Source organism: Psammomys obesus, unplaced genomic scaffold (genome assembly GCF_907164565.1).
Source record: "Psammomys obesus unplaced genomic scaffold, mPsaObe1.curated_primary_1811, whole genome shotgun sequence".
NCBI classification, from domain to species: Eukaryota; Metazoa; Chordata; class Mammalia; order Rodentia; family Muridae; genus Psammomys; species Psammomys obesus.
This window is the reverse complement of record NW_026596162.1, coordinates 5,909,915-5,920,831: the sequence shown is the minus strand read 5'-3', so window position 1 is coordinate 5,920,831 and position 10,917 is coordinate 5,909,915. Positions and strand designations below refer to the sequence as shown.

Genomic DNA, 10,917 nt, shown 5'->3' with positions numbered 1-10,917 from the left:
CCGGCTCACACCCTTGCAGTTCATCAACAAAAATCCAGGCTGCCAGCCTCAGCAGGACCCAAAGGTGTGACTTCAGTCCTGATTATGCTCACACTTGGTGACAGTTGCTGCTCTGCTCATCTGACCTGGGCATCCTCCACAGAAGCCTGGCGTGCCATTCAAGCATGTCTGTACAGCTTCTGAGGAGGATGTGCTCGGGGCTGGGGCTGGGGGCACCCGAGGACCTGTGCTGTCATTGGGTCCAGGTGATACACAGCTTTGTGGGTGAGGGGTGTGAAGCAATATACTCACCCTTCTTCTGGCAGATGAGCTGGACAGGCCTTGGGATGCTGGGATGCTAAGACTCTTGGCTCTGGTGCAGACTGGGGTTTGAACGTTGACACTCTTGTTTACTGGATGTCACCAGGCTAATGCAATTGAGGAGTAGGTTGACACCTTATTTTGAGCTTCAGACTGAGCAATTCTGCCCTTTAGATGAATCATGCTTTCTGTATAGGTCCCAGAAACACATGCACGGATTTACAGAGAAGTGAAGAAACGATACTTTAATATTGAGAATTCTCTAGTAATAATTTACTTGCATGGGGATGCTTCTTTATTCTCGGGCTGAGGGGTAGCTATGACCATCAATCCTATCACTGCCTATGACAGCAAATCTCTCTGAATAATCTTCTCTCTATCGATACCTGTGGCTGTTTCTCCTGCCTTGGGAGCTGCATTTCTTCTAAGCTCCGATGAGTCTATACCTGCAAAGAAAGAAGTCATTAAAACTTGCTGTCTTTGCTCTTATCTTCACCACTGAGAAAGCCGGAAGACATCAGAATTTAATGGCCAAATAGCATTTTGAGGGAAACTCTGGAGTAATGAAGCATGAATGGCACAGATGTGCTCTCTGCTGGTCCCACTTAGCAGCCTCATCATGATTCCCACCTGTACAGAGCAGGCCCTTGGTATCCCAGTAGGTTAGCTTGTGATTTTTAACTCCTGAGGCTCAGGGGAAATTCTGCCCATGTAGAGGTTGCCACATTCAGCAATCACATCATCCACAGTCTCGTCAAATAGATGTCGTTTGGCTCTTACTTTTCTTGTTTGATGTGTACAAGTGCTTTTCTGGCACGTCCATGGTCCAGGGAAAAAATGGAGGGCTATCAACAGTGTCCATCTCTGAGTATCTACTATGTATTAGCCCTACAATGGCCACTTTGTGTGAAGCATATCCTTTAGTTTCATAAATCTCAGGAGTAGTGTTTCAGAGAACAAATTCAGCTGTGCAATTAAGTCAGTCATAACAGTGAGCAAGACCTTGTAATTCCTAAGCTGTTTTCCCTTAATGTCTGAAAGTCACTCAGTAGCATCCCTATGTTACAGGCATTGAAGGAGAAGGCTCAGTTCAAGTAGTTAAATGTGTTACTTCTGTTCTTAAGTCTTTTTCCTGGAAATTAGTCACCTGGTCAGAGGCCGCTGTAAGAGTCTGGGAAATGTTGCCATTAGCAAGGAGTCAAGTTTCATGCTGAAATTGGAACTCTGCTGCTAAAGAAGAAGGCATTGCATACTGGAGTCGATGGGTAGATCCTCTCCCAGGATGTGCCTGTTGACTAGCTATTATCTTTATCTTATAAACAAGAAGGAGAGGCTTATTTTGGCTCATAAAATCAGATATCTGTCCATGGTCATGACTTCTATTGCTGTGAGCCTGGGCCAGCATAGTACATCATTGTGAGAGTATGTAGCACAGACTCAATGTGGCAAAGAGGCAGAGGAAGAAAAGGGGGATGGAAGAGGAGGAAAAGGAGGAGGAAGAGAGAGGAGATAGATAGATAGATAGATAGATAGATAGATAGATAGATAGATATAGATAGATAGATGGATGAAGGGAGAAAGAGACAGAGAGAGAGGCTGGGAGGGAGGGAAGGAGTGAGACACACATACACACACACACACACACACACACACACACACACACACACAGAGAATTTTTTTTTCTTGGAAGATGTGAAAAAATGCCTGATCCCAAATAAGGCACTCACAACTGACCAAAGCAATGACGACACTAAACTCCAACTTGATAAACAGAGCTTATTGGGGTTACTTGTAGGTATATGAGTAAGGAGTTAGAGGAGCATAGACAACTCAAAGCCATCTGCATCTCTGAAAAGCCCAACACGGATGACAACTCATGAAAATTCCATCCCCGGAGCTCCCTGAGCAACACGCAGACAGCTTCACAGGTTGGAGATACTCCTGTAGGGATCTCTGCGTGGTAGGGGAGGCTCTTCTCCCCAGCAATTGTTTGCTGTTCTTGTAACCTGAGGGAGTGGCCTTGTGATTACTCTCACTTTTAGGAACTTCCTGAGACTTGAGAGATGCTTACTTCCTGAGTCTCATTAGCCTCCCTTCTCCCTTTTGGTGGGGGGTTGTTTCAATTAGGAAGAAATTGCTACCCAACACAGAAACAGAAATCTTCAGGTACATATTACATAATCTTCAGTACATATCACTGGCAAGCATTAATTAAAAGAAAAAAAAAACAAATTATGAAACGAGTCACAGAAGTACTTTCAAATTTCTAAGAGCCATCTTACTAAAATGACAAAAAGTGATTAAACTTTAAAAATGTTTTCTTAAACTAACATTGCCCAAATTGTATCCTACCAACCCATAATCAATGTAAAATGTTCAGATATTTTGTGATTTTTCTTTTGGCAAAAAGTGTGTGCTGTAGGCTTAGATTTATTTTAACAACCTACTTTATTTAGGGTTCTTAAACACCACTACCTCCCTTCCAACTCCACCTCTACCTCTGACCATGATTTGGAGAGAACAATTACAGATCTCGTGGTTATCGAATCCCATTCTAGTTTTCTGGGAATTGTACATGGACTGACCGTCTCTTTCACAGAGATAAGAATGAGCACAGAAAGTAGTAATTTTCACAAGTGACAGTCAGCCTTATTCTGGAAAACAGAGAAAAGCTATAACACAAAGTAAAGCCAGGTGGAAGCAACCAAAGATGAAAAGAGTTTTATGGGGAAATCCAGGAAATGTTTAGCATCTGCACCAATCTAGTCAGACAGTGAAATAGAGAGGGGTTTACCATGTCTGTCCTGGAACAGAGCCAACTTAGAAAAAGTACATTTGATGCATCTCTCCCCCACTTGGGGAGAGCCTCTAAAAATTCAATTGCAAATGAGATGTGCAATTTTATGGTCTGTGAACAAGGAAGAATATTTTAAATATGTGAATTTAGAAACTGCCAGATAGCGTAGAACACAACGTTCCTTTTTAAACAACTCTAAGAACACTTAGACCGTCTGCCAATGCGATTACGGAGACAAAGGAGAAGAGTCATACATCCCCCAATGGTATTGTTGTAATTAGTACAAATTATCATCTTACGAGTGCATATCAGCATACTTGCCCCTTAAAGATGCATTTTAAAGAAAAACGTTGTAAGTGATGGCAGAATTCCAATGCTATTTATTTATATGGGCTATCTTAAGGAAATATAAATGAATTAGACAAAAGATAGTGTCTGGGAGAGAAAGTCTAGAAGAGGGGTTTTCTAAAAATAAACTTTAGATAAGAAACGATCTTAAAATTTTTATGGTTTGAGCCCCAAAGTAGAGTAAAAGAGCAATGAATAAGCACATACCTGCGGTGGTAGTTTGAATGAGAATGGCCCCTAGACACTCATATGTTTAAACACTTGATGCCCAGTTGGTGGAACTATTTGAAGAGGATTAGGAGGTGTGTCCCTGTTGTAGGGGGCCTGTAGGTCACTGTGGGCAGGCTTTCAAAAGTTTCAAAAGTCCATGCCATTCCCAGTTAGCTTACTCTGCTTCCTGATGTAGCCTCAAGATGTGAACTCTCAGCTACTGCTCCATTGCCATGCCTGCTGGCCTGCTCCCCCATATTATGGTCATAGACTCTAACCCCCTACAACCATAACCCCCAAATTAAATGCTTTCTAAGTTGCGCTGGTCATGGTGTTTTATCACAGCAATTCCAAAGTAATTAAGAAATTTGCCTTTAAAAACAAGTGGAATAGCCAGCTCCTGGACAGGCCTCTGGGATTTTACAAGAGTCTGGGTGTCCTTATTGAGCTGTGCAGTCCATTGTGAAGGAGCTTCCTAATGAGCTCAGTTCAAGGAAAGCTACCATGTATCGTGTAGCAAATGCCCTTGGTTTACTTAGGCATTTTGGTGTGGTGTGAACTGTCAGCAAACCAGGAGAGAAGGTGCCAGTCTTTCTGCCTGCTCTTGCTGCACGGGGGGAGGGGGGGGCTGGGGGGGGTGGAAGGGATTGTTTGGCCCAACTTCCAGGGAAAGCTGATTTCATGTTCTTTCAGTGGCTATATTGGTCTTTCCTTTATCGGCAGTTGACAAACAGATTATCCCACCACTGAGTTTCCAGAGAGACGCACAGGATCAATTGCAGTTGCATGGCTTCTGCCCCTCTTTGTTCCTTCCTGTGCACATGGCATAGCATCCTTGTCCATCATTTTCTCTGCTCACTGCTAGGGATATGCCAGCCTGATGATACCGAGACTCCTGAGGGAGGGAGGTTGAGAATTACAGAAGTTGGAAAGGGAGAGGGGTAGAGAGGCCACAGCTGCTTTTAATTTCAAAGAGAGAAAGGTATTGGCACAGGTTCCTAAGCGGGTGAAGCCCGAGGCTGGGCAGGTAGAAAGGACATCTTTAACATTATGAATATATAACATGGCGGCACTAAAAAGGTAGTTAATGACTGCATTCTAAATGGCAGGAAAATGAAATCTGGGGCAGGTGCAAGAAAGGGCCACAAAAGAGTTTAGACAGGGAGAAACAGTAATAACTAAGGAGCAAGTAGAGAGCAGGACAGTTCAGGTAATGGTGAGTGACGTCATTGTAGATGGGGAGGGTTTTTTTTTTTTTTTTTAACACTTCAGATTCAGCCAGGCTATTGTAAGAGTGAGAAAGGACAGGACATGACTAAAATCACATTGGTGTGTAACAGACAGATAGAGCTATCTTTCCTGTTAAAAAACAGCACCTGGGATGCTGAGAACTCCCTTCCCATTCCATACTCTCTCCCAGACATCGAGGATGACAGTGTTCCCATGATCCTCTGCTGTACATCTCACGGTGGCATCTCCTCAGAATGCAGATGGGCTGTCAGAGCAGTTGCATGAGCATGTAATACTGAGAATTCCTTGGTGGTGAATAACACAAATGATTCCCAACTGACTTAGATGGAAGGATCTCATGAGCTCAGAGAATTGATGGCGTCATTGGACAGAAACCAACCTGCCTGCAGGGTTAGGAAGTTGGAACTACAGTGACTGTCATGGGGGCAGAGTGGCATTCTGATAGCATCTTCCCCACTGCGATGAGTGATTAGCATGTTCTTTCTCTCCTGTCTCTAGGGGAGAAAGCTCCATTGGTCCTGCCTAGGCCACATTCCTGCATCCTGGATTTATCGCAAGGGAGGAAAAATGGTTCATTCAAGGCTTCCTGGCTTCTGTAGCAGTAGCCAAGCCTCTGGATCCATCATGCCCACACCTGATAGGTGGCCCATCACCATTACACACCATGGGGGCTGGAAAGATGGCTCAGAAACAGTCTTGAGCAGCACCTGCTTTTTTGGAGAAGGTGGCTTCAGTTACTAGCACCTATGTGGTGGCTTGCAACTTTCTGTAAATAGAGTTCCAGGGGATTAAATGGCCTCTTCTGGCTTCCATGGGCACAACACAGACATAGTTTGCAGACATACACACAGGCAAAATACCCATACACATAAAAAACAAAACAGAACTATGCACAATGTGAACAAGAAATTATGGTGTGATTGGTTGACAGGAAGCCAAATCAAGACAATGGAAAAATAAGCTAATCAAGAATCTACTTAGCATCCACAGCAGTTGATATGTCTAGAATTAGCTATTGATCATATCCTACTACTGACAGAAACAAGCTGAAGTAGGAGAGGACATGGAGTAGGCATAATTAGGTGGACATTATTTCTGCGATGTCTTGTTTAAAATTACGGACATCACTAAATTTCTTTATTCATCTCTTTATTTTGATCTCATTCATTGAAGAGGACATTTATTGGGCATTTTCTAGTTTCCAGGCATTCTTGAATGTGTAGCACACGTGTGAGTGGAGTAGTCATGGAAGAAGCTCCATGATCGTCAGGCATACTGCAGCAGCAAGATCAGACTGAGGGAACCGTGGAGTTTAGAGCTGGCTAATTCCAGTTAACTGAATACTTTCCCAAAGCAGTGTTTCCTTACAGAAGGTTTTTATAAGTATTTTCTAAATAACGTTAATTGAATTGGTTACTCTAGAAGCAAGAGACAAACGAGAAAAAGAAAGAGGGTGTGTGTGTGTTTGCGTACTGTGGGATGTATACACTGTAACACGGAAGATTGGGAATATTTAATCTGAACATCTGAAGTGCTCTAAAATCTAAAATCTTGGAGCTTGATATCACAGGGGGGAAAGTATACATTAGACCTTACTTGATGTATGTTTGTCAAAAAACAGGCTGGCTAAAAGTATTCCGTGAAGTTATAAGCAAGGGATGGGGAGGTACCTCAGTGAGGAAAGTTGCTTGTGGCCACATCTGGCAATCTGAGCTCTATGCCTGGGATCCGTATGTGAGATCCATATGAGAGAGCTGACTTTCTCAGTCTGTCCTCTGAGCTCCATCCACACTCCATGGAATGTTTGCCCCCACCATGAACACAAAATAAACAGATAAGGTGCAAAACTAAATTTTAATAAAGCTATTTGATAAGGAACTTAAAAGAATTTCATATTTAGACTTGGGTCCCATCTTTGACATATTTTATAAAACTTATCTACATATGCCAAAATGTGAGGAAATCTAAAACTTCTTATTTCATGTGGTTGGAGACTGAACCTACAATCATCTAGCATATGTTAAACAATTGCTTTGCCGCTGAGTTACACCCCCAACCCAAGCGCTTTGTGGATAAAGGAAACACAGCCAGTACAACTAATATCCCGGGATAGTTGATTAAATTCAACCATGAGTTGGGGCTGAGCATGTCTAAATATCTGTGGGCTGGAGCTGCCTATTGTGAACAAAGACTTTAACCGGAAGAATAAACAAGCTAGAAATGTAAGTTTTCATAAATCAGTGACATGGTTTAGCATTTTAGCAATTGGGCAAGAATTGCCTTTCTAAAAAGAATTGTGTAATTTTCTCTAGGTTTTGGGTGAATTCCTCAAAAATATTCCTTGGCTATTGGAGTGAAAAGTGGTATGGTACTGGTCGAATTCTACATTGGATTCAACCTTCACTATAACTGTGTCTTATTTCCCTTCTAGGAAACACCACTATGCCCCTTGAGAGAGCTAAGGAAAGGGTCAGACATACAACATGAGCTTATATGAATGTCATTCATGGCCAGAGCCAAGAGGTTTTCAGGATTATAGGTTTGTGATTTCCATTCATTTATAATGCTGTATCCACAACTCATGTCCTAGGCTTTCATCTCAGCTACGTATTCCTGCATCTTACGGAGAGATGTTTGACCATATTTGTTGCCAGAGGCCTTGTCAGCTCTCTGCTGACCTGTGTATCAGCATGTGATTTGCTGACCTAGAAGATGGTCACACCTCTTCACTTGGTATTATTGTGAACTGTGCATGGAAAAGGCATGAGTTCAAGACTTGACCAAGCCAAAGCAGAAGTTAGAGAACATATCAGGACCCAGAGAGGATATCAGCTGGAAGCAGTGTTGAAAGTTACAGAAGTCTTGAGAACTAGTGTGGCTACAGCTTTAGAAATAGCAGGAAATGGCTTTTTTATGAGTGTGTATGTGTGTGTTTGGTTTGTTTTTTATTGTTGTCGAGACAGAGTTTTTCTATATAGCCTTGGCTGTCCTGGATTCAAACTCAGAGGTCTGCCTGCCTCTGCCTTTCTGAATACTGGGATTAAAGGCATGGGCCACCATGCACAGCTTTTCTATATTGTTTTATAAAAGTATTTCTTGATGGGTGTGTGGTCATTTGTGATTTGAAGAGGATCGTTATGTTTGTGGGATCTTACCAGTGGGCAAAAAGGCAGAAGGCCATATGATGGAGAAAGAAAATGATAGGGGGTTCACAGAAGAGGGTAGTGAGTGCTGAGCACCTGGTGTTTAAGACCTTTGCAGGGAAAGTGAGGGGTCGCTTAAATAAAGGACAGGAGATCTATAATAGTTGAGTGTTAGAGAATCCTCGGTTAGAGTTTTAGGATTGCAATTCTCAAATTTTCTTCATAACACATAAATATGAATGTGATAAAAATGACAGTCTACAGACTGGGAAAGGATCTTCACCAACATACATCTGACAGAGGTCTAATATCCAGAATATATAAAGACCTCAAGAAGTTAAAAAGCAACAAATCTTCTGATGTCCTTCTTTGCCTTTCGGGATGGGGATTGAGCATTTTAGTCAGGGTCCTCTCTCTTGATTAGTTTCTTTAGATGTACAGATTTTAGTAGGTTTATCCTATATTACATGTATATATGAGTGAGTATATACCGTGTGTGTCTTTTTGCTTCTGGGACAGATCACTCAGGATGATCCTTTCCAGGTCCCACCATTTACCTGCAAATTTCATGATTTCCTTATTTTTCATTGCTGAATAATATTCCATTGTGTAGGTGTACCACAATTTCTGCATCCATTCTTCAGCTGAAACAAGCTAGAAACCCACTATGGAGGGCCTCTGAAAGGCTCTGCCCTGCAGACTATCAAAGCAGATGCTGAGACTGATGGCTACCTGTTGGGCAGTGTGAATGGAATCTTATGTAAGAAGTGGGAAATAATAAGATCTGGAAAGGACAGGAACTCCACAAGGAGAGCAACAGAACCAGAAATTTGAACACAGGGGTCTTTCCAGAGACTCATACTCCAACCAAGTACCATGCATGGAGATAACCTAGAACCCCTGCACAGATGTAGCCCATGGCAGTTTAGTGTCCAAGTGGGTTACCTAGTAATGGGAAGAGGGACTGCCTCTGACATAAACTGATTGGCCTGTTCTTTGATCACCTTCCTCTGAAGGGGGAGCAGCCTTACCAGGCCACAGAGGAAGACAATGCAGCCAGTCCTGATGAGACCTGTTAGGCTAGGGTCAGATGGAAGAGGAGGACCTCCCCTATCAGTGGACTCGGAGAGGGGAATGGGAGGAGATGATGGAAGGAGGGTGGGATAGGAAGGGGTCTACAGTGGTGATACAAAGTGAATAAATTGTAATTAATATAAAAAATAAAAATTTAATTTAAAAATAAAAAACAGCATGCAGCCACTTGTTTCAGTACCTAACCCTGAACTGAGCAGACACATGAAGAAAACGATCCCCATTGTAAGCTCCCCTCCCCCCCGCTGCCCATAGTACACATAGCCTGGGTGATTTTATATAAAGCAGTTTACCTTGTTCTCGTTTATCGCTGTTTTTCCCTAAAGATGGAGAACAGGTGTTGTTTAAAATTTATAGAACGTGTAAAATACATAATTTTTCTTTTGCTGCAGGACATCTCAGCTCTTATTAAGAAAAAGGAAATATATAGGAAAATCATTTGCTTTAGGTTTATTGAACTGACCTGAATTTGTGTCTTTAGAAACCATTTGGTTCCTAAGTGATTTTAATCTTTTTCATTGATTTAGAGAACTAAAAATAAACACTCAGGAAAGTATCCTTCTCACTGACATTACAGAAACATTTTACGAAGATATTTGATGGACAGGATGACATAGTCTAATGTTTTAGAAACACCCAGTTTTTACACAGATAATATACACAAATATCTGATTAGTTTCAGTCAACAATTTAAGTGCTCTTTTCTTATCTTGGGTGTTTTAGAAAATAAATTGCACAATTCTAGAATATTTTCTAGTTGAAAAGAGTATTCTAGTCAAATATTGGAATTTTGGGAATGTCAATAAAATAGCAAAACTTTAATTTATTTTCTTCTCAGAAGACCCTGTTTATCTGTAGAGACTCAGACAGACTTGCCCAAGTAATGAACAAAGGGTCCATTGTTACTGTGTGTGCATTCATGCATGTCCGTGTGTGTGTGCGCGCGCGCATGCATGCGTGTGTGTGTGTGTGTGTGTGTGTGTGTGTGCAGACCCGCATATGTCTGTCTGTGGGAACACTTGTACCTCTGTGTACACTTTTGAAGGTTAGAAGTGGGTGTTTGATGTCTTCCTCAATCTTATTCCCGTTTAGTTTTTGAGATAGGGTCAATCATTAAGCTTAGGGCTTGATATTTCAGGTATGGGGCTAAACAGTGAGCCCAGGACCTGCCTGTCTCTGCCCCCCCCCACCCCCGCCGTGAAGAGGCTCACAGACACATCAGTGTCAAAGGTCTGAACTCAGGTCCTCACACTTCATCACCAAGCATTCTACCCACTGAGCCCCTTTTCCAGCTCTTTTTTCTTTCTTTCTATTTCTTCAGGGGTAAAACTTGAAGCCCACCTAGCAAGCAAGGGCCACCTCTACATCTAGTCAAGTTAATGTTAGGGAAACACCAGTAGATGAAGATATGGCATGACATCTATCAGAGATTTTTGCTTAGGGATAGATTGTTGTAAGATTTATTTTAGTGCTCAAGCATATTACTATACTACTCAGTTCAATGGTGATTGATGAATTCACTGAGTTTATATGCCAGTCAAGTTTATGTCTCTTTCCTATAAAAATATGACCCTATGAATCAGTCCACAGGATGGTGAAAAGGATGTTGAAGAATTTTCAAGGCACTGAAATTCTGTGATATAGATCACAGAGATCCTCGGACTTGTCTAACACAAGTTCAGCTGCACAGCAAGAACAGTACCAGGAAAATTTTTCTGACACAGTAGCGATGTAACAACTATCCCCTTAGGAGTGGGACAGGTCACCGCGTAATTT

General features: G+C 42.1%; 1 protein-coding gene across 1 annotated transcript in view; it reads left to right on the top strand.

Annotated features, from left to right (window-relative positions):
• The window catches only part of LOC129667446 (uncharacterized), a gene marked incomplete at its 5' end in the record, with an annotated part of 278,923 nt that overhangs the window by 492 nt on the left and 267,514 nt on the right, over nt 1-10,917 (top strand). The window contains one exon of the mRNA XM_055595096.1: nt 1-64. This exon is cut by the window's left edge and continues 110 nt beyond it. Coding sequence (XP_055451071.1) covers nt 1-64 — 64 coding nt within the window. The remainder of the gene's footprint in view (nt 65-10,917) is intronic.